General features: G+C 43.1%; 1 protein-coding gene across 1 annotated transcript; it reads right to left on the reverse strand.

Annotated features, from left to right (window-relative positions):
* Positions 1-509: 509 nt before the first annotated feature.
* Positions 510-23,567, reverse strand: MPC2 (mitochondrial pyruvate carrier 2). The gene is made up of 5 exons (XM_085879879.1): positions 23,321-23,567; positions 13,510-13,550; positions 12,271-12,355; positions 6,613-6,724; positions 510-847 (listed from the first exon to the last, which is right to left on the reverse strand). Exons 1-5 carry the CDS (start codon positions 23,415-23,417, stop codon positions 811-813), a joined length of 372 nt encoding a protein of 123 aa, XP_085736005.1. The 5' UTR covers positions 23,418-23,567; the 3' UTR covers positions 510-810.
* Positions 23,568-25,479: the final 1,912 nt, after the last annotated feature.

The raw sequence follows: 25,479 nt of genomic DNA on the forward strand, positions 1-25,479 counted from the left end.
CTGTCCAGCCTAGTGGAGGTATGCGCTCTGCTGAGTGCTGTTTTGGTTTTTTTGGCAATGTTAGCCCATTGTTTGGTAATGCGTTGGCATTACGAAAAAAAACATTTAAACATTATTTTTTGGGGACCAGGGAGGGGGGAAATGGGGATGTGAAGATGGTTTTCGGGTAATGAATGAACAAACAGCAACAGCACAATCTTTTTGTGAAAACCCTCTCACGGACATCACAATCACAAAACACATTGTAGAAAATCACCCGTCCATTAACCATTCATAATAATAACCGTCCGTCCATAATATCCATTAACCTCTATTCCCAAATGCTTCAACCTACCGATACAATTCCAATTTAAAACGATCAACTGTTTATTCTGCTACCACCTTTCCAGGTAACCATTCAATGTGTAACGACTCACCAAGTGATCGACCCCTGCATTACTACCATCCGAACAATAACAGCCGTCAGCAACATTCTGGTCACCATCAAAGTCTCGCACCTCAAACGCATATAAATAATTATTCAGAACAACTTTATTAAGTAAATTTAAGAGTTATGACATTTTTGTACATCATAGAGCTGCTGTGCTAAATCCCACTGTGCACAGCAAGAGATCTTCATTTTATCCCCTCCGAACCCTCCTTTCCTTAACATTTGTTTCCTTCTTTATTACACCTTCAAATGATTTGGGTGTTCATATCTTACTGTGCACAAAATTCAGACCTACTTTTTATAGTATAAGTTGTAACAGAACAAACAATACAAGGAAGAGATTGAAGTCATCTTAAGAGCGCCATGGTAGTACGACAATATCATTGTTTTTCCTGATTCTTCAAGCTCCGATTGTACCTGCAACACACAAGTAAACAGACGTGGGCAATTAAAAAAAAAAGGCAAATGGATCGTGATAAAAGCAACACATCGATACAGAGGAGATTGCGAAACTCTGGAAGCAATCATCAAAATCTCCGATGAGTCATGACAAGTTTCGATACACATTCAGGAGTGAGGGTGCGTCAGTTTGAAAAGGAGGAGGAAAATACTGCAGAAAGGAAATATTGCGCAACAACGTGGAATCATTGTGCTAATTGTGGGGCCGGTGATGAAAAACACTTCAGAGAAATGGGAAGAGCACGCTCGTTAATCAGCAGGTTATGCAACCACGTAATTGTAGCTGTTACGACACTGCTCTGATGACATCACATTGCACACCACACGTGCAATGCTGTTTTACAATGGCTGTTCAAAAGGAGCCAATTACAATGGCATCCTGAAATTTAGCAGAGGAGGAATAAACACCTAAAAATATTTCACAGCCTCGATGGGTAGGCCTTGAAAACACTCACATTTCATGCAGCTCAACGGAGGCTTGACAAATTAAATGTACCAACAATGTTACGACTGAGCATCTCAGTACGATCCGGATGTTATTAGCAATCATTTAAGCAAATATTGCAAATGTCACGAATTCAGAAAATGCCAAAATCTCTCATGCCGGGAATTTTAAATGCAAGACACAACAATACACTATGATTACCAGCAAGCTCTCCATCACGTAAAAAAAAAAAAAAAATAAAAAAAAAAAATCTGAACAGCACACATCAAGTACGACAACTCTGCAACACTATGTTCCGCATGTCACATAACAATGTCGAGGACTATTCATTGGTGTTCACCAAGACCTCTTGTGTCATTGGGCATCTACTAAGTGGTCTCACTGCCGAGAAAAGAAAACACTTAAACACAAGCAGCTTTCTGTTGAGATCGAACATTTTATAAAACAAATTAATTGTCCAACGATTTAACACAAGACATGGAGATAAACCACCATGGTCGGAGAGTTGAGGACATACATATATATATATATATATATATATATATATATATATATATATATATATATATATATATATATATATATATATATATATATATATATTTCTTCTTCTTCTTCTTTCGGCTGCTCCCGTTCGGGGTCGCCACAGCGGATCATCCGTATGATCCGCATAGTGATTTGGCATGTTTTGCGCAGGATGCCCTTCCTGACGCAACCCTGGTCGCCTCTTACGACACAGGGATATGGTACACCTATTTTAACCGGGGTATACACCGGCCCAGTATACTGGTACTCATTTTGCTGACCTCGGAAGGATGACAGGCTGAGTCAACCCCCTGGTGTATTAATTCAGTGGCCCAACGGGGCTTGAACTCAGGACCTTTTGGATCCCAAGCCGCTGCCCTAACCACTGCGCCAACACCAGGCATATCATATATATATATATATATATATATATATATATATATATATATATATATATATATATATATATATATATATATATATATATATATATATATATATATATTGTTACGGTTCTTGGAACCGTATGCATACAACATTCAGTTGTCTTCAGTCAGTTATTCCATTAATATACGTGTAGTTAGGTCCATACCTTTTGTCTAGTGGGAAGACAAGGGAGTGCGTTGCGATGGGCTATTAGTTAGGATTAATAAATCATTTTCCCCTTTTATTTTATTCCCTCCTTTTACGATCCACGGTGCCTTCATCTCGCTTGCTACCCTCGTTTCACTGGCCACAGCGTACCACCGTCTACCCAGCGACTCGTTTTAAGAGGCAAAATCCCGACGTTCGGCTGGACAAACGCTAAAGCTGCACCACCATCCACCTGCCAAAGGCCGGATATGCACGGACCATACCAGAGTCTAGCTGAAACCCAGCCCAGAAAGGCGGACCACGTGAAGGGCCGGTGCAATCGGCATGCTCGGCTCGGACAATGACGTCAGGTTTCGGCAAGGCTCCTCCCCGACCTCTGTGTAGTTGGTTGGTTGGGAAGAGAATTGCAAGTGGGTTGGGAAGAGAATTGCAAGTGGGTTGGGAAGAGAATTGCAAGTGAGTTGGGAAGAGAATTGCAAGTGGGTTAGGAAGGAGAATTGAGAGAGGTTTTTGAGTATTGAAGAAGGAGTAAGGAGAATTGAAGGAGAGAAGGAGTCATTGAGTGAGTGCTCCTGCCACTTGTCTCCGTCGACACGACGTCGAACCGCCCCTTGCTTCTTGACGAAAGGCCTCTTGCTTGGTCCTGCCTGCTGCTCATCTCTCGCTGCCCCCACCCCCCCCACCCCTTTGTACTCCGCTCTTCACTCGAGCCCCTCCTGCAGACAATCTCCACACGTATGGTTGTGGCCGAACAACTCAACCATTGTCGGGTGCCGCACCACGTAGCATCCTTCCCCCGAAATGCTCAGGTACCGAGAAACTGTAACCTCAACTCCCTCCCTGGCTGCAAAAGTCCCTTTCACAATCAGGTTTACTTTGTCTGAGAGTGTTGGCACCTGTCCATTAAGTAAGCCTGTACAAGATCTTTTATTGTTGTGATTGTTGCTTTTATTAATCTCATGTCAAGTCTGCACTGTGTCTGCTTTGCAAGTTGCTTGTAAAATTGCCACACCCCACACCTCTCTCATCTTTCCCCGCATGACACACCCAATAAACCTCTGTTGTGCCACATGCTTTTCCTCGCTTATTGTAAATAAATAATCATCATTAGAAATGTTCCCAGCTCGCCTTTGTCTTTTCCCTCATTGGTCCAGCATGGTTCGAATCCAGATTTAGCCAGGTCTTTATTCCCAACAATCCGTTCCTTCTAGCAGGTACGTCCTTGGCAGTGCCGCTCGGCTGCATCCGATCTGGAATGCCGCATCACGGAATTATCCATGAGCAATGGCCTACAATTCCAGGGAGTCTGGTGGGAATCGACGTAGCATTGTTCGATCCCCCAGTGGTCTTCTCACCCGACCCCGCCAGCCCACGACAATATATATATAATCTGTAAAAGCAAGTAATCTACGTAACCTACTTTGAAATGACTATGTAATCAATTACAGTATTGTGTAATCGTCTTTTAAAAAGGATCGCGACATATTCTCAAAGCTCTGGCGAGAAGAATGGAGTTTTTATTTCGTTTGTCTCATCTCAACATGCTCTGCAATGTGAAAGAGCTTTGATAGTTTCAGAATTATAGTTTGGTTTTGATGAAAACATTTAAAGCAAGAATGAGACACCCGAGTTAGTTTTCTTCAAAATACTTCCAAAAACAAATAAAATAATTTGTATGAAAATTCCGCAAGCTTTTTTCTTCGTTGCTCCTTCACCTCTTGACCCATTCCCTCATATTGGCCTGCTCACGAAACGACATCCTGGGTCCCATCACATTCTTATGGCCTTACTTTTTGTTGCTCTTATGAACACCTTGAAGGTGAGGTGTACCTGCATAATTGCCTGAGGACGGGGATTCCAAAATGGAACCCGATACGCAATGAATGCAGGTGCATTGCAAACCCCAACAGCTCTGCCCCACTTCCCACCAGCGATCCTTACACCATCCTCATCCAGCCCGACCCGTGTGCTCCAGTACCACGAAGCAATCCTCGTCCCCCCCCCTGTCCCGTCCCGTCCAAACAGCATGGACCCGGAAACACCAGAGGATGGCATTCAAATAACACAGCTCTCTTCACACAGTTTGCAACTGTTACACCAGAATGTGTTAAACAGCAATGTTCCTCCCACAGGATGTGCACGACTCTCTTATGTTCATCTCTCTGGCTACTTTCTTTTCCGTTACAAGAGGCCAGATCCCACTGGTGTTGATTGTAATCGACTGGTTTGAACTCCAATCAAAACTCTCAAAAATAAGCCATCATGTCAATCCTTTAGAAACTGGTAAATTGAATTCTTTAACAAGGCAGTGGTTATCAGGTGACTTCCATCCGTCTATCCATTGGGACCATACTCTGTGCAGAGCGTTGGTGCTGCCTAAGCAGTCTCCTTGGCGGGTCGCCACTCCGACACAGGATACCAGCAAGCTGGGACTCATTTTGCCGACCTCGGAAGGACGTCAGGCAGTCAACCCCCACCTAGTATTACTTCAACAGCTGAGCAGGATTTGAACTCAGGATCCTAGGATCCCAAGCCCACCACCCTAACCACATCAGGTGACTTGCATTCATTCTCCTCCTCCTCTTGGTGCTCATGGTTGAATGTTTGTTGTGAAGTGCACTACCCAGCAGAGGAAACCTACAGGAACAGTTTATTTTATTCTGAAATAATCAGAATCACCACAATTTAACACAGGTGGAGGCTAATTAATTTGGTGTGTGATTTTGAAGGTGATTTGTAACACCTGAGCTAACTTACAATTGCTATTATAAGGTGGGTGGACACTTATCCAAACAAGATATGATAGTTTTGTATTTTAAATGAATTTTCTGAAATTTGTAGAATTTGTGGGTTACGATGTTAAAATAAAAGGTGGAAAAAGTCTGATTTAATGCAATTAAATTCCAGGTTATAAGGCAACAAAAGGTGAAAATTTTGAAAGGTGGTGTAGACTTTCTATAGGCAGTGTCTATAGTCTTTGGCCCAATCTCAATGGTGAAGAATCACTTCAAATTTTAGTAGCCACATCCAGTTCCGGATCTTCACCAAAATCGAATCAATTTGTCCTTGCAACACACCCGACCTATCCAAGTTTAATCTGAATCCAGTCCATAACTTTTTTAGATATCCCACTCACAGACAGACAGACAGACAGACAGACAGACAGACAGACAGACAGGGGTGAAAACATAACCTCCATCCACTTTCAGTAGTGGAGGTAATACCAGAGAGTTGGTGTCAAAGCCACCCAATGCTCACCTGTTTATACATTTATCGTTTTTAAGACTAGTCTAATAATATTTTTTTATAAAGCATTGCAGTGAAGTCTGATCCAAATAATTTTAAAGCAATATATGTATTTGTATATTGTAATCAGTAAACTAGTACACATATTAAATGAATGGCAAGCGCCTCGTATAAACAGGCGAGCATTGGGTGGCTTTGACACCATCTTAGGTTGAAATTAAAAAAAAAAAATTAAATCATTTGTTCATTTCAACTTCACTACACCAATAGTATACCCCAAAGGAACCTCCATGCCAAATATCAGCATCCTAGTCCACATTAAATGAATGGCAAGCTTCTAAAAAATAACTTGCACCAAAAACTTTAACGTTGATATGCAACAAAAAAGTTAAGTTCAAAACAGGTCAAAAATTTTAAACATTGAAATCATTTTTTAAGTTCAACTTCACTACACTAATAGTATACCCCAAAGGAACCTCCGTGCCAAATATCAGCATCCTAGTCCACATATTAAATGAATAGCAAGCGTCTAAATAACTTGCACCAAAAACTTTAACGTTGATGTGCTACAAAAAAGTTAAGTTCAAAACAGGTCAAAAATTTAAAAAAAAATTGAAATTATTTTTTAATTTCAACTTCACTACATCAATAATGTATTCCAAAGGAACCTCCATGTCAAATATCAGCATCCTCGTACACATATTAAATGAATGGCAAGCTTCTAAATAACTTGCACCAAAAACTAACATTTTCACGCCGACGCTATCACTATAGCTCTCTGTTCTTTGAAAAGGCGAGCTAAAAAGGTGTCAAACTGCTAAAAACCCTACCAAGTGACAATAACATTTGAATGCCCTGGTTCACTATGCCCAAAGCAAAATTGAGGAAAACGGTTGCAACAAAACAGAGTTACCTCCATATGCGTATCAGTTGAGTGCCCCCAGCACAGGCGAGGAAGCAGTTAACAGCAAACAAATTGTAGTTAATGGGAATGATGACGAGGGAGTACCGAGACCAGACAACACCTATGGGGGGATAGGGATACAAAATTAGAGAGACCGGATAGTCTCCAAAAACACAAGCATACAACACCACACAGAAAAGAGGCAGTGTCACATGCAAACCTTCTCGATAAACACCATTCTTAAACTGCCCCTTTCAACTTACTAGTTTCTCATTAGCAAAAACAAACGACAAACAAGTGGGTGATGCAATTCTAATGCAAAGAAAAAGAACCAGCCAGAAACGTAAAAGAGGGGCAGCAAAAGACAATTACCCTGGCATTTAAAGATTAAAAATAGCACCACAAAGCGGGCGTAACCCCTCAGCCCCTTGACGCAAACCAATTTCAAGATGGTGGCCATATTGAAAATCGCAGCACGCCCATTTTAGAAAGGAACCTTCCTCTACTCAACCCCAACACACCCAGCAAAAATGGATTTAATCGGACAAGGCGTTCTCGAAATTGACGGAAACCATTTTCAAGATGGCTGCCGTGGCGGCCACAGTGAAAATCGCAGCATGCCCATTTTGGAAAGGAACCTTCCTCTACTCAACTCCATTATACCTCGCCAGAATAAAATCAATGTGTGAAGCCGTTCAAGTTATTGTCCGGAAACCAAATTCAAGATGGCTGCCCTAGCCGCCATATTAGATATCGCATCGCACTGAATATCGAAAGGAACCTTCCTCTACCCAGCCCCAACACACCCTGCAAAAATGGATTTAATCGGACAAGGCTTCTCGAAATCAACATTAGCCAATTTAAAGATGGCTGCTATGGAGGCCACATTGAAAATCGTAGCGCCCATTTTGAAAGGAACCTTCCTCTACTCAACCCCAACATAACCTGCAAAAATGGATTTAATCGGACAAGGCATTCTCCTCTAAAATGACGGAAACCAAAAGTTGACAGACGCCCGGACGGACGCCCGCCGGACAACGCCTGTGACGACAATACCCCTTATATTTGCCCAATTCGGGCAGAGTGGTAAAAAGGAGAAGAAAAAACACGAATTAAAAATAAAATTACAACACATGCAAATAAAAATGAAGAAAAATTAAAAGCCCACAAAATAAAGTATATTGATGTGTTTGTTTGGCCTTGTTTAGCATTCCCATGGATCGATTACTGAGAACGCAGGTTTATAAATCACATACTATATGCATGTGTCCTTCAAATTCATGTGAAAGTACACAAATGTCTCCTAATATCTGCCTTGTGTGCAGGTTATGTACAAGCTCCACTCGGAGCCTTAAATCAATGCTGAATATATATATATATATATATATATATATATATATATATATATATATATATATATATATATATATATATATATATATAAAATAAGGAAATTTGAAAACGGCACTATCGAAATGGTGTATGAATGCTAAATGAGGCTTTTTGCGCACATGCTGTGTGCGTTTTAACACTGACTCGGATCTGCTCGCCGGGTACTTTTAACCTACCGTTGCTGGCATGAAATCTGTGATTCAAATAGTCTTTCAAACGTAATTTTCAGCATTTAAACGAAAGAGTGGCAATTTCAAAATGGTTTTGAATGGTTTTGAATTTCAAAATTTGAATTTCAAAATGGTTTTGAAAAAACCAGAATTGTTGTTCCCAAATGCACAGAAATATAGGAACACGAGAAATATCTGTGGAAGAGAAGAGTTACGTTCGTACCATTTCTGTGAATATAATTAATTAGCCGGCTGTCGTGGTTATAACACACACACACACACACACTTCTCCTTTCACCGACTGATGCAAAATCTAGTAAAATTTATTTTGTGGACCAAAAACCTAACTATATATATATATATATATATATATATATATATATATATATATATATATATATATATGTATATATGTGTTGTTGTTAGTCTTTCGGCTGCTCCCGTTAGGGGTCGCCACAGCGGATCATCCGTTATGATCCTCATACTGATTTGGCATAGGTTTTACGCCGGATGCCCTTCCTGACGCAACCCTGGTCGCCTCTTACGACACAGGGATAAGGATTGGGTTTCGCCATGATTCCGGGCTGCCCTACACCCTCTCATAGCGTGGCCCAGTGCAGAGCTCCCGTCTTCAAGCAATCCTCCAACCCAAGCCTCCAAGTAGCCGGATTACAGGCGCATGCCACTACGCCCGGTATATATATATATATATACATATATATATATATATACATATATACATATATAACGGCACTTACAACCAATACAGCGACCACTCCCACCCTCCCACTTCATGTTAATAAGCAGGAAGGTTTTGGTGGAACGCACCATCGACGAACGTTTGGCCTCTTACAGGCCCACATCAGAAGTTTTTACAACATACACTGTGATATATCAACTTTTTGGACGAGTTGTTCAGGAAGTTATCCATCAGTTTCATTGTGCAGAGGCACACCCCTGTCTCACAGGTATTTTCAGCTTCTTTAAAAGTTTTTTTTTTAGTCATTCCATGCTCCAATCCATGTCTGGAAGTCATGAAATACGGCCAGGGCCACCACCATTAACTTGTTATGAAGGGTTTATGTGCTTGCACAATGAGCAACCTGGGGCGGATTAATATCCCCTGCATATCATTACAGTCGAGTGGATAAACCACTCACAGATACCTTGTGGAAGATTTCTACAATAATGCTCAATGAGGATTCTACAATGCAATAAGGTTCAATGCATGAACAGGATATTAATATATAACAGACAACACAGCATATCTGGAACAGCAGTATCATGAGTAGTGCTCAGATGGGAAAATGAAGCAGCCCAAGATTATAAGGGGAGCAAGAACCTAAAAATAATGATATATATATATATATACATATATATATATATATATATATATATATATATATATATATATATATATATATATATATATATATATATATATATATCTTCTTCTTCTTCCTTCGGCTGCTCCCGTTAGGGGTCGCCACAGCGGATCATCCGTATGATCCGCATTGTGATTTGGCACCTGTTTTACGCCGGATGCCCTTCCTGACGCAACCCTGGTCGCCTCTTACGACACAGGGATATGGTACACCTATTTTAACCGGGGTATACACCGGCCCAGTACACTGGTACTCATTTCGCCGACCTCGGAAGGATGACAGGCTGAGTCAACCCCCTGGTGTATTAATTCAGTGGCCCAACGGGGTTTGAACTCAGGACCTTTTGGATCCCAAGCCGCTGCCCTAACAACTGCGCCAACACCAGGCTCATATATATATATATATATATATATATATATATATATATATATATATATATATATATATATATATATATATATATATATATATATATTTTGTTACGGCCACGGGTAACGAGACCCGTGAATTGTCATTCAGGGGGATTAATCCCCGGTTGTCCTCGGTAGAGCCGGACCTGGGACCACCGCTCACAATTAACATTGTGGTACGGTGGGTTGTTTTAGAACCACAAACGCCACCCAGTCAACCACGAGTTCCAGTGTCCGCCGTCTAATTATTCTGTTTAACTAAAGGTCACGTGGTTACCTGAGCGGGGAGCGCGCCCTCGGCAAAGCACCAATATTATCTGATTAGATTTTAATTAGGGCGGCTGAGCGTTTTAATCGCTGGTGCGTGCCGACTATTTTTGGTCAAATCTGTGGTAATTACCTCCCAGTCTATCTCGGTTCGGACAATGCTAGACCAATGAAGGAAAGGCCAAACACAGACAGGTTGGAAGTCGACAAATAATTTATTAACAATAAAATTAATAAATAAAAACAACTTTTTATTTTCTGAGGTAAATAAAGAATAAATTTCAAAGCAAAATCAATCAAAATGCCAGGAAAGAGACAAAGAGCAGATGCTAATCGGGGGTTGACTTACTTACAGCTAAACAGGGAACAGATCATTCGTGGGGGCGGGGGGGGGGAAGAATCGTCTCGCTCACGAGAAAGTCGTCCGTGAAGTGAAAACATCCTGAAATGTGTGCGTGTGTGTGTCACGTCCGTCGCCAGCACCCAGCTTTGCCGTGCACCCTCTCGCGAACAGCCTTGAACGCCAGTCGAAGTCTGGAGGTCACCGAGATCGTCTGTCGTGGGTTTAGACCCTGGTATTGTTAGTGACCGACTTGGCGGCGCTGCTCACACCCACACGCTCGCTTGCCCAAGCACAGGGAAGGATGAATTGTCTCATTGTTGGCACTGGTCAGACACCCACACGTGCACCACACGCTCGCTTCCTTCTCCTCTTTTTGCGTGCTTACACCCGCTTCTTGCTCGCTTCTCAAGCTCACTTCTCGTTCTCTTCTTTCGCCCCACTTTCTTTCGCCCCACTTTCTTTCGCCCCCGCTTTTTCTCCCCGCCTCTCTCGCCCTTTGCTTTCCTCTCCCCTCAGAACGGACCTCCATTTGTTTTCATCTCCGGGCCGTCTCCGTGGACGGAGTCCGCCTCAAGCTCACCCCACCCCACTTGCGCACGGTTACCATGACAACCCGTGCACTCTCAAAAAAGGCGGGCGTCGGAGCTCGCGAAAGAATGTTGCTGAGGAAGAATGAGGGCGGGCTTCAGAGCTCGTGAAAGAAATGTGTGTGAACGTGTCTGTCATAAAGGCTTCCCATAAGAGAGGGGATCTATCCTTTACGCTTCTCAACGCATCACATTTAAGATCCCATTAGACATGGGGATGGGGATAATCTGAACATGCATTTAAGGAAATAACTGTCTGAGGACCTGGATGTGTGGGTGCATTCATCAGACCGGATTCTGAAATCCATAACAAAATATATATATATATATATATATATATATATATATATATATATATATATATATATATATATATATATATATATATAATCAGTGCGGCCCCCATGGCAAGAATTACAATGGATGATTTGCCTTTGCTTTCAAAATGGAAATGTGGAATTTGTTCAGTGTGCCAGCAAAAGTTCGCCTTCTCTTCGTGAAGGACAGTGTGATCTTTAACGTCCAATGCTAGCAGATGGGACACCCAGTAGAACGTCCATCCAAGGGACGGCACACTTCGTGATACAACGCCTTGCCTGTGATGCACAAATTCGACAGTATGTTGTTCGTTCAGAAATCAAACCGAGTATAGAGAGCTCAAAGAAGTGTATTACCTCTGCACAATTATTTTAGAGTACATTGGCAATGTTGGAGTCTGAGCATACTCCTTGAGGACATGCTGGCTATGATAAACTTTCCCAGGTGAGCTGGCTCAAGCAAAGTAAAGGAAAATGTCATAGGCAGTTCTCAGATTAAAATCAGTCATAAAGAAATTATAGGACAAGAAAACCTAATCACACACACACACACACACACAGGAGGAAATAAATTTAAAAAAATAATAACAACAAAATGGTATAGTGCAGATACACAAAAGGGAAAATTGCATTAAAATGTGCAGATATGCAGAAGGAAATTGAGGTGAGACACAAGAATGTAGAGGGTAGCAAACATACAATGGGATGGATTCACAGAAAGGTAAAAACGGTGCATGGGAACAGGTAAGCAGGAGTCATGTGGAGGGATTCGGACGTGAAGGAAAAGAATACAAACCGGTTGCAGTGAGAACACCAGATTGTGCAGTGCTGAGCTTCTCCGCTGGTCGCGCTAGGTCAGCCAGACCGGCTACAACTAGTCCCTAAAAATAGAGTGTAGAATGAAGAGGTAAAAAGAAACATCTGATTTTATCATTCACAGTCTTGTAATTAAAAGGAAAGTAAACCCAGAAATCAAAGTGGAGTTTCCACTCTTGCTGCCAAATGTTAAATGGGCATATCACCAAAGAGATGTGTCTGCAAACAAGAGTAATATCTGCACATATTTTTCAGTCGTACACATATTTGGCCAGATAGCTGTTGCTGCCTCCCACAATATAATTACTTATAATTCCCAAAGCTTTGATATAGTCTGCCCATTAAAAGTTAGAGTTGATGCTGCGGTCCAGATGCTTGAGGAAGTAAGGGCAGGAATTTGGAATTTGGTCATGGTGTCGGCGATAGCTCACTTACTCTTCGTGAAAGACACTGTGGGATCTTTAATGTCCACCAACTAATGCTAAGCAGACGGGGCGCCCAGTTTAACGTATATCCAAGGGACGGCACACTCGATGAATCGCTCTGCCTGTGAAACACCAGGACAAGAGTTTAGAGCTGGGCAGATATTCAAACCAAGGCTAGACAGCTTAGTGGCAAATAACATAGAACAAACCAAAAACATGGTACAAATCTAGCATGTATCTATTATGGCTATTGAATGAAACAAAGGTAGGAAACTAGACTCGGTAGCTTCTGCTCCAATTTAATTTTTGTCCCGGACATTTAAAGGATGGAGCATGGATCACCTCCATATGTTCCTCCTTAATTGCTATGTCGAGTGTGGAGAAAAAAAAATGACATCACAAAGATTGTGTCGCTGGTACTCAGAGTGCTTCCTTTTTATATATATATTTTGGAAATTAATGTTACTTTCCCCAAGCTTAGTGGTTGTTTATTCCTAGGTCAGGTCCAGTGTGGTGTGGTCTCCTTTATTTGTCTACATGCATGTGTGATTTCTGTTGAAGCTCCTTAAAAGCTTTAGACCCTGCAGAAAAAGAAAAAGATTTGAGTTTACTTTCCTTTTAATTATATATTTTCCTTCAAATGTGGCATCTTTGATATGTGCTCTTTAGACTGATACACTATCTCGATCATCTTCATCTGCTGAACACCATTCTTATCCGAAAATGCACCTCCATGCACCCCCAGCATCATCTCTGCTATTTCTTCACCCTGAACCCTTCCAGCCATCTTTTACCCATTTCATCATTGGTGCCCAGAAGAACACAGTTTGAGGACCTGAGGAATGAAGGCAACAAGTTAGTACATATGCATAAATATTTGGAACAAAAACTTTTCTTGTAACTCAATTCATTTTACAGCAAACTATCACAGGAGTAATACTAAATCATATACAGTGTACATATAAGGAACATTGAGGGTATAAAATGTCGTAGGTTGTACATGCTCAACTATCCTGTAACACATCGCATGCAAAGTTTTATAACATTTCATTGTATTGTTATCGTTACAACGTTTTATTGTTCCATTAAATGTTAAGTACATTCCTACGAGCAGAGTTATACAGTGCCGATAAAGGGTATACACCCCCTTTCAAAATTTTCACCTTTTGCTGCCTTATAGCCTGGAATTAAATTTCATTAAATCAGACTTTTCCACATCGTAACCTACAACTTCCAAGTGAAAAACAAATTCTACAAATTTCAAAACATTAAGTAAAAATACAAAACTAGAATATCTTGGTTGGATAAGTGTCCTTCCCCCTGAGTTAATACTTGGTGGAAGCACCTTTAACAGCAATTACAGTTATGAGTCTGTTTGGATTGGTCTCTACCAACTTTGCACACCTTGATTGGGCAATATTTGCCCATTCTTCTGTACAAAACTGTTCAAGCTCAGTCAAGTTGTGTGGAGTGTGTTGATGGACAGCAATCTTCAAGTCATGCCACAGATTTTTGATTTGATTTAGGTCGGGGCTCTGACTGGGTCATTCAAGGACATTTATATTTTTGTTCCTTATCCACTCCAGTGTAGCTTTGGCTGTGTGGTTCGGGTCATTGTCATGTTGAAAGGTGAACTTCCGTCCCAATTTCAGCTTTCTTGCAGAGGGTAACAGGTTTTCCACTCGGATTTTTCTGTATTTTACTCCATCCATTTTCCCTTCTATCCTGACAAGTGCCCCAGTCCCTGCTGATGAGAAACATCTCCATAACATGATGCTGCCACCACCATGCTTTAAAGCAGGGATGGTGTTCTTTGGGTAATGTACTGTGTTGGGTTTGCACCAAATGTAACATTGTGCATTTAGGCCAAAAAGCTCCATCTTTGTTTCGTCAGACCACAAAACTTTTTTGCCACATGGCTTCAGAATCTCCAGAGTTTTTTTTGCAGACCTTGAAAAGGTATCAAGGTGGGCTTTTTAACCTCCGCCATCGAAGATGGACGGAGGTTACTGTTTTCACCCGTTTGTTTGTTTGTGAACAGTATTACGGAAAAAGTCCGAGACGGATTTCGACAAAAGTTGGTGGGGGGATTAGGTATGGTCCAAGGATCATGCCATTAGATTTTGGACTTGGTCCAAAGTCCAATATGGCCGCTATGGCGGCCATTTTGAAAAAAAAAATTTGAATTTTTGCATTTCTACATGTATTTAGTGATTTCCAACCAAAAAAAAAAGTTGGAAAAAAAAAAAAAACTTGGAAAATTTTACTTTTTTCAAAAAAAAATTCGATTTTATTTGAAAACATTCGATTTTTTTGCATTTCTACATGTTTTAAGTGATTTCCAACCCCCCCCCCCAAAAAAAAAAAATTTGCAATTTTTTTCAAAAAAAATGCGATTTATCTTTTTTGTATTTCTACATGCGCGTCGATCTAGTTTAGTTTATTAAATCGTGGTTCAGTAGAGTCTGATCCGTTTTGACCTACAATGAATAGGATATCGGGTTCACTTAAGTGACCCAGCAGTATTGGCGGCGGAGGTTTTGCACTCTACAGAGTGCTCCCCCTCAAGTTAACTTCCGCCATCGAAGATCGGAGGTTACTGTTTTCACCCCTTTGTTTGTTTTTTTGTGAACAGTATTACGGAAAAACTCAACGGATTTCGATGAAACTTGGTGGGGGGGTTAAGTATGGTCCAAGGATCATGCCATTAGATTTTGGACTTGGTCCAAAATCCAATATGGCCGCTATGGCGGCCATTTTGAAAAAAGATTTGAATTTTTTTTTTTTTTGCATTTCTACATGTTTTAAGTGATTTCCACCCCCCCCCCCCAAAAAAAAATTGTTAAAGAAAAAGATTTTTCCAACTTTTTTTCAACAAAACTTCGATTTTTTTTTTTTTTGCATTTCTACATGTTATAAGTGATTTCCAACAAAAAAAACATGCCAAAGCTCGAGGGGGAGCACTCGGGAGAGTGCAAAACCTCTGCCGCCAATACTGCTGGGTCACTCAAGTGAACCTTATATCTTATTCATTAAATATGATGTCAACAGTGCTGACAGTTATAGTTTTCTCCAACATTTTTTTTTTGGGGGGGGGGTGGAAATCACAAAATATGTAGAAATGCAAAAAAAAAAAAATTCCTTCTCTAAATTTTTGGGGGGGCTGGAAATTACTTAAAACATGTAGAAATGCAAAAAAAAAAAATTCTCGAACAATTTCTTTTGGGGGGGGGTAACAATTTTTGGGGGGGGGTTGGAAATCACTTAGGGCAGGTCAGGTATGGGAGCATGTGCCAGAACAGCACGTCGCTGCGTCCACTTTCCGCCGGTACTCCAGGGGCCTCCGTCTGGCTATCCCCCAGGCAGATGCCAGGCCCATCCCCATCTCTTTGAGATGATGGTCAACCTGTTGCAACCATGAGGCACGTGGTCGACCCTCTGGCCTCCTCCACTCATGAGACTCCCTCGCTGAGATAATCTGGTGAGCAGCATCAGAGTCAGGAAAACGAGCCACATGTCCATACAGCCGCAACTGACGCTCACGGACTATGCAGGTAACAAATCTCATCCGAGTCTCTCTCAGCAACTGCTCGTTGGACACAAAATCCGACCAGCGATAGCCAAGGATTCTCCGAAGAGACCTGGTACCAAAGGAATTAAGTCTCCGTCTCAGATCCTTGGTCAGAGTCCAAGTCTCGCACCCATAGAGCAAGACTGGAAGTACCAAGGACCTGAAGACTCGGACTTTCGTCCTCCCGCACAGGTACCGGCAGCGCCACACCCCATGATCCAGTGAATCCATGACTCCCCAGGCCCGACCCAGACGTCTATTGACCTCTGACTCGCAGCCAGCAGAGACATGAATATCACTGCCAAGGTAAGTGAATCTCTCCATGACCTCAACATCCTCACCACAAACAGAAACAGACAGGACAGCAGCATCCAAGATGTCACCGAAAGCCTGGATCTTAGTTTTGACCCAAGAAACCTGTAATCCCAGCGGCTCCGACTCCTCATTCAGCCCCTCGAGGGCCCCCAAAAGGATATATGGAGTCTCCGCAAAGATGACTGCATCATCTGCAAAGTCAAGGTCCAAGATCTTGACATTCCCAAATGACGCACCGCAACTTGATCTCTCCGACATCCTCCCTAGAATCCAGTCCATACAAGTGCTGAAAAGTGTGGGGGCAAGTACACATCCCTGACGAACTCCAGTAACAACTGGAAATAAGTCAGAGATGGTACCACCACACTTCACAGCACTCTCAGTACCAGAGTAGAGTTCAGACATCAGATCGATCAGTTTTGGTGGCACCCCACGAAGACAAAGAATCCTCCAGAGGACATCCCGATTCACTGAATCGAACGCTTTACAGAGATCAACATAGGCTGCAAGCAGCCCCTGCCGAAACTCTCGTCTGCGTTCAGTGAGGACACGAAGTGCAAGGATACGGTCAATCGTTGACCTCTTTGGTGTAAAGCCTGACTGCTCTGGACGCTGGTGCTCAAGCAGATGGTGGCGAACCCTATCGAGAATTATCCGAGCAAAGACCTTGCCTGGCACTGAGAGCAGCGTCACCCCTCGGTAGTTGTTGCAGTCTTGGCGATCACCCTTCCCTTTCCAGAGAGGGACAACAAGGCCCCTCTTCCAGTCAGTTGGGATGATGCCTGTGTTCCAGGCAGAGCACAAAACTGCATGCAACGACACGAGTGCAGCATTTCCACCAGCCTTGAGAAGTTCGGCATGGATGCCACAGATCCCTGGAGCTTTGCCCCGTTTCAACTGGTTCACCGCAGCCCGTGTTTCCACAAGCGTAGGTGGACCACAGTTGATTCAAGGGTCAGCAACAGGGATTGTAACACCCTTGACGTCCAACTCGACAGTTGGGGGATCAGCCTGGTACAACCGCTCAAAGTAACCGGCCCAGCGGGCCTTCACTTCAGACTCCTCTGTCAAGAGCCTACCACTCTCTGCTCGAACTGTAGTGCTCCGAGGGATGGGCTTGGATGAACGTAATGCGCGAATTCCCCTGTAAGCGGGACGAGAATCACCTGTCCACAGGTGATGCTCTACCCCCTCACAGATTCCTCGCACATAGGCCTCCTTGTCCACCCTCAGTGCACGTACAGTTTTACGCCTCAGCTCCCTGAACAGCTCGGCTCTGCCATTCAGCCTGGCCCTGCGACTCTGGTCAATGGTATCCAGTGTCCCTTGAGAGACAAAATTCTTCTTTGCCCTGCGGTGAGCTCCAAGGCATCCACCGGCAACATCAAGGACGGTGGTCTTGAAGGCGCTCCACAACTCTTCAGGACCCCCCAAAGCACCCAGACCCCCCAAGTGTCCACTCAGCCTGTTCGCAAGCTCCTCAGCTACTCTCTCATCGCTGAGCTTGGCAACATCCAGCCTCGGCTGGGATGGTACCATTCTCCAGGATTTAAGGTGCAGCTTTAGAGTTGCCAAAACAAGCCTGTGGTCAGTATTGAGGAACTGAGCATTCTGGTAGACCCTGCAGTTCTGGATCATCCTCCAACGACCGTAAATGAGGACATGGTCAATCTCCTTTGCCACACCACCAGCGTTGGAATACCAAGTCCAGCAATGAGCTTGTGGGCGCTGAAACCATGAACCAGCCACCCTAAGTCCATGACTTCTTACAAAGTCAAGGAATTTGTGCCATTCTGGTTCATAGTTCCTGACCCATGGGGACCAACACACACCTCATAACCGTCCCTATCAGTTTCAGTCGATGCATTGAAATCCCCCAAGACTAGAAGTGTATCTCGTCTGGGGCACTGATCAACCACAGACTCGAGTGTGGCATAGAATGTGTCCTTCACGGTGAGATCACTCGCCTCAGTCGGAGCATAAACAGAGACCAGGGAAATGACACCTAAGGAGTGACGAATCCTTAATCTCATAATACGCTTGTTGACCGGTGTTACCTCAATTATCATTGGGGTCAGCTTATTGGACACAGCTACAGCAACTCCTTGGGTATGGTAACCATCAGAGTGACCCGTCCAATAGTAGGTGTAACCACCCACCATTATCTCGCCGCAATCCGGTCTCCGAACCTCAGAGAGAGCTGCAATCCCGATGTCCAAACGCTTGAGCTCAGATGATAACAGAGACAGGTGATCATCCTCTCTTAGGGATAGGACATTCCAGGCACCCACCCGAAGGGACCGCCTCAGGTTAACCCAAGGAGACAGCCGTCTAGTGGACGACACCTCAGCACCACTCCGACACACTCTCCCGCAATCTGACCCAGGGATGTTACCCCGTGGTTTCCCTCCTATCAAAGATTGGGGGTCCCGAAGGCTTTGCCCCAATCCCGTCATCCGGTGAGCTGCCCTGCGAAGGGAAGCTGCACAGGAGGTACTCCCACGGAGTGGGTTTTCAGATTTTTTTGCGTTTTTGCGTTTTGCGGAATGAAGGGTTTTACGGTGGCCGGAGTGCAAATCCTGCCACCAACCTCCTAATAAGAAGTGACCCAACTGCAGGAGGACGTCCGCAGACACAGTTGGGCACTAGATATGGATGGCCGTTGGCTCACAAGGAGCTCCTCCGCCCTTTGACAGGTTTTGTTTTTAATCCTGCTGGGTGTCCATATCCAAACACCCTCCTCACCAGAAAACCTGGTGGGGGAGACGGTTTAGTCGCCGACAACCCGACCATGGAACAGGTTAGTACAGGTTTACATGGTACCTGTAGCTGGTCACAGATCGAACCTGACCTGACAGACAAAATAAACAGATGTTTAAGAAATCACTTAAAACATGTATAAATGCAAAATAAAAAAAAAATTTCTCTATTTTTGGGGGGAGGGGTAAAAAAAAATTTTGGGGGGAGGTTGGAAATCACTTAAAACTTGTAGAAATGCAAAAAAAAATTCTTTTCTCTAACAATTTTTTTTTTGGGGGGGGGACCAAGTCCAAAATTTAATGGCATGATCCTTGGACCATACCCAACCCCCCCCCCACCAAGTTTCGTCGAAATCCGTCGAGGAGTTTTTCCGTAATACTGTTCACAAACAAACAAACAAATAAACCAATGTTACCTCAGGGTGACCCGTATCTTGCCAAAAGGTGACCACGTGTGACTTCTTTAAGGTCACACTGAGGTGAACAGAGCTGCTATCCACCAGGAGCGACTCCTTGAGGAATATCTCCCTACGAGAGATTCTGATGAGAATTGTTCTACAGAGTAACCATGAAAAATGTGTTTGCCTCATAACGTCACCAAATGACGCCATAATGTCTCAAGCTTGACATATCTAGAAAGCACTCATCGAGGTGTTCAATTTGAGGTACTACACGATATGGTTCCTAAAACTTGAAAATTTGACCTTGGGGTCAAATATGTTTGACCTTCGGCGCTAACCATGAAGGTCAAGGCCAATCGCCACCAAAAATTAATCAGCTGAGCGCCAAACCATGATCTATATTCCCATGAAGTTTGAAGACGATCCGATCAAAATTGCTCAAAAAATAAGGGTTTCGTCGACTCCCCTGATTTGCGACAAAGTGACCTTGACCTTTGACCTTGACCTTCAAAATTGTATGCGCTGAAAGGGACCTCTATAGGCCTCTGATATGCGAAGTTACAAAAATTTCCAATGATAACTGTGCTCTGCAGAGTGATTTATACATGATTACAGACAAACAAACAAAAAAAATAAAATAAAATAAAAAAAAACATACAAGCTGACTAACATATCTTGCAAAAACTTCGTTTTGGCAAGATAACAAACAGAAAGGGGTGAAAACAGTAACCTCCATCCATCTTCGAAGATGGCGGAGGTTAATTATAATTGCGGTTGATTTTGGAACTTCAGGTGGATATACCCACGTAAAATCAATTTCTGTCTCAAGGAATCTAGTTATGACGAATGAATTGAGTATGTAAAAGTTAAAAGTAAAAGGGAAAGTTGCAAACTATAACTCTATGAGCACTGTTGACGTCAAATTGAATGAATAGGATGTCAGGTTCACTTGAGTGACCTAGCAGTATTGGCGGTGGAGGCTTTGCACTCTTCCGAGTGCTCCCCCTCTAGTTTTAGTAATGGATTCCTTCTTGCCAGCCTACCGTGCAGGCCAGAATTGTGGAGTGCTTGTGATATTGTTGTCACATGCACACAATGACCAGTCTTTGCTATAAAGGTGTGTAACTCTTTCAAAGTTGCCATTGGCCTTTTGGTGACCTCTCTGATCAGTCTCCTCCTTGCTTGGTCATCCAGTTTAGAGGGATGGCCTGATCAAGGCAGGGTCTTGGTGGTACCATACACCTTCCACTTCTTAATGATTGTCTCCAAGGGATATAAATATTTTTATACCCATCCCCTGATCTGTGCCTTTCCACAACTTTATCCTGGAGGTCTTTTGAAAGCTCCTTGGTTTCATGGTTGAGTCTTTGCTGTGAAATGCATTACGCAACAGAGGAAACTGACAGGAACAGCTGATTTTATTCTTAAATAATCAGAATCACCACAATTTAACACAGGTGGAGGCCAATTAACTTCGTGTGTGATTTTGACGGTGATTGGTTACACCTGAGCTAATTTACAATTGCTATTATAAGGGGGGTGGACACTTATCCAACAAAGATATTCTTGTTTTGTATTTTAAATTAATTTTCTGGAATTTGTTTTTCACTAGGAAGTTGTGGGTTACGATGTGGAAAAGTCTGGTTTAATGAAATTTAATTCCAGATTATAAGACAACAAAATGTGAAAATTTTGAAAGGGGGTGTCGACTTACTATAGGCACTGCAAGGTGAACAATTCATGCATAATTTCAACCTGAATATATACAATTTTTTTTTTTTTTTTTTACAAAGAAGCATGCCAGATAATGGCACCCGATGACGTACACTAGATGAATTCATGAAAATATTTTAATGCTTAAATTCGAGAGGAGGGAGTGACTGGACTGGTGACAACTAAATTACAGTGTTCCAATTTCAATTCCAGGCAAATAGTGCGATTCACACCATTGAAATTCGATGATTGACGAGCATGGATGGTAGTGGATGATGGACGATGGGATATTGAAAAGTACCATTTCATGTTTTGGAAATTTAAATATTTAATGGCCTCGACAGGTGGTTAAACATCTCAGGAATATTTTCAAAAACAAAACACTTATCTGGGAGTTAAAATATTTTGTGAATTTAAGGACTCAGCTTTAGACAAGCCTTCTGGAGACTGTCGATCTCCACTATTCCCTCAACTGGACATCCTCAGTCATGAAAAGTTCTTTCCTTGGCACACTTCAGCCCCTATCCACCTACAAGGCTTTCATCCACAGCTCGATGGAGTGCTGCTCTCCCCTCTGAGCTGGTGGCACTGCCTCTTACAATTACTCAGCTTGACAACGTGGAAACAAAGACCTTCAATATCATTGGAATCTCTCGCGATTAAGCTGAGTCTACGGGCCTATCACATCATCATCGCCAACAGGTCGGTGGTCTGTCAGTCTTCTTCCACCTCCTTTCTGCACTTACACCCACTGCCCTCTCCATTCTTTGTCCCCCCCCCCAGATATCTGCAGGATGCACATGGCACACCAGCAATCCACTCCTAGTAAAACTGCCAAAACCAATAACTACTGCTCACCTCCACTCATTTATTCCTCTTTTTCCCCACCTGTGGAACCACCTTACATGTGCTCTTCAATCTCATTCTTCAAGACAGCTGTTCACCACCATCTCAAATCATCCCCTCTTCCAAAACAATGATCTTTTCTACACCTGTTAAACACCCCTCTCTCCCTCCCCAAATTTTGCTTCTGTATCCATCTTGTCCAACCCTTGAATTCTCCCCTACTCCTCATTGCCTGCGTCCCTTGTTTGTCCGTCGCAGGCTGTTTTCTCCCTCTGCCCTGCTGCTGGTGTTTCACCCTTCTCCCACTGTTCCTTTCGTTTTGTTGCATCCTTATCCGTTCCGTGTTCGAGTTCTTCAAAGAGCCTCGACTACGTACACAAAAAAAAAAGAAGACGAAACCGGCAGTCCCCTTTGCCAGCATTCGTTTGAAAGAAGTTAACGATCCCACAGTGTCCTTCGCGAAGAGTAGGCGAGCCATCGCCGGCACCCTGAACAAATTACAGGTTCCTACCTCAACTGCAGGTAAGTCTGAATGCACCATTTTTAAAACGATCCGACTGATCCGACCTCAGGAGGGTGGTCTGATCTTCTTGGAGGTTCCTTGACACCAGATGACACCACTTGCCATCTTCGACTGCGGCTGCTGTCTGGTCAGAAGTTTCCGCACCAGAAACGAGTTGACTGCAGATGAACAACCATCTTCGGATAACAAGGGTAACCAACAACTAACTGACTTCACTCCACAACTGTCACTACTCTTTCCTAATGTTAGTATCATTCTATTATTTGTTGTTGCACCGTCTCAGTACATTTTCTCTCTGTCATATATCAGAGGTCGCACCCAAAAAACACACTCGAGGTCCTCCTACAGATATGAACAACCTTGCGATAACAGGTATGGAACGACAAACAACAACGACCTTCAACCAAAACTACATATCATTCACCAACACATTACACAAAACGCTTTGTCATCCCTCATCGCCCTCATCGTTCTCACCCGCAGGGTGTCTCCAAATCAACTGCAGGTTAGCTGGCAGCGCTGAGTCGATCATCGCCATCGCACGAACCCAGGCGACCCGCAACGCCATGTTCATGGGAGGCGATGATGCTGCTGCTGCTGCTGCTGTTGTTGTTGTTGTAGTTGCCGTTGTTGTTGTTGTTTTTTTTTTGACGATGACCTACACTGATTAATTTATGCCGACTGATTGTATCAACCAATCACCGATCACCATCATATTTTCGACTCAGGTCTCATAAAAGTTAACAGTCTAGTCAAGTACTATCTATTTAATACGTACGTTGTTGTACTTCCACTTGTTCAGCAGAACGTGCGGTGTGTGCAACGCGTCTATAAACATAACCCTTGTGTAAAAACCCACCGGATACCATTTTGTGGCATCGAATAGAATAGGTGTTTTTTTTTTTTTAAGGGATTAAAAAAATATTTCACCTCAGGATCAGGGGGTTAATAAAGAGATTCGACATCAAAATATCAAATGACATCGATGATAACAGGTTACCAAATATCGGAGTGTGGTGTAATCATCCTGATGAGGAAACGTTTACACGGAAGGAAGGAAAGGAGTGTTTCTTGATGACGTAAGGTCAAGATCCTCGCTCTGACGAGGAATTTTATCGGAGGAGGAGGGGAGGAGGAGGAGGACGTCGAGGAGGTTATTCAGCCGATGAAACATTGTCTGTGTGATAAATGGTTCTTTGTCCGTGATCTGTTCTTCACATTTCCAAACGTTCAACATCCAACGAGGCGACAAGTTAGGGTTTTAATGTCTGGTTAGTTTGGTGTGACTCAGCGGAGGTTTCGAATCGTGACATCGCAAACTCAGAGCGGATGTTCGAACCACAACACCACACTGTCTGGTTAATATAACCATTACATCACCCTGTCTGGTTAATATAACCATAACACCGGCCTGTCTGGTTATTATAACCATTACACCGGCCTGTCTGGTTAATATAACCATATCACCACACTGTCTGGTTAATATAACCATATCACCACACTGTCTGGTTAATATAACCATATCACCACACTGTCTGGTTAATATAACCATATCACCACACTGGTTAATATAACCATAACACCACACTGGTTAATATAACCATAACACCACACTGTCTGGTTAATATAACCATAACGCCATCCTGTCTGGTTAACATAACCACTACACCACCCGGCCTGGTTAATGTTGTTCAATCTTGGCACACAGATAAAGAATGATGACTTACATATGCACGTCATTTGTTTTCAACATCTGATCCAAGATGGCCGACTGGCGGCCATTTTGTAACTTAAACATGTCCCAAACCATTTCTCCGACATGCATGGTCCGATTTTGTTCGAACTTGGCACAAGCACAGTAAACGATGGCATACACTTGCACCGAACAATATTTTTCTATCAGATCCAAGATGGCCGACTGGAAGAATGGCGGCCATTTTAGTTGTAAAAAAAACCCTGATGTCGAACACCTCCTCAACCATTTCTCGGGCATGCATTTACCGATGTTCTTCAAAGTTTGCACACAGATAATGAATGACGGCTTACATATGCACGTCATGTTTTTTTCGACATCAGATCCAAGATCAGGATCTTTAATGTCAGGTCAGGTTAGATCTGTGACCTGCTACAGGTACCATGTAAACCTGTACTAACCTGTTCCATGGTCGGGTTATCGGTGACTAAACCGTCTCCCCCACCAGGTTTTCTGGTGAGGAGGGTGTTTGGATATGGACACCCGGCAGGATTAAAAACAAAACCTGTCAAAGGGCGAAGGAGCTCCTTGTGAGCCAACGGCCATCCATATCTAGTGCCCAATTGTGTCTGCGGATGTCCTCTTGCAGTTGGGTTACTTTTTTATTAGGAGGTTGGTGGCAGGATTTGCACTCCGGCCACCGTAAAACCCTTCATTCCGCAAAACACAAAAACGCAAAAAAATCTGAAAACCCACTCTGTGGGAGTACCTCCTGTGCAGCTTCCCTTCGCAGGGCAGCTCACCGGATGACGGGATTGGGGCAAAGCCTTCGGGACCCCAATCTTTGATGATAGGAGGGAAACCACGGGGTAACATCCCTGGGTCAGATTGCGGGAGAGTGTGTCGGAGTGGTGCTGAGGTGTCGTCCACCAGACGGCGGTCT

The sequence above is a fragment of the Eptatretus burgeri genome, chromosome 4 (genome assembly GCF_056783735.1).
Source record: "Eptatretus burgeri isolate ZD-2024b chromosome 4, Ebu_testis_v1, whole genome shotgun sequence".
Classification (NCBI taxonomy): Eukaryota; Metazoa; Chordata; class Myxini; order Myxiniformes; family Myxinidae; genus Eptatretus; species Eptatretus burgeri.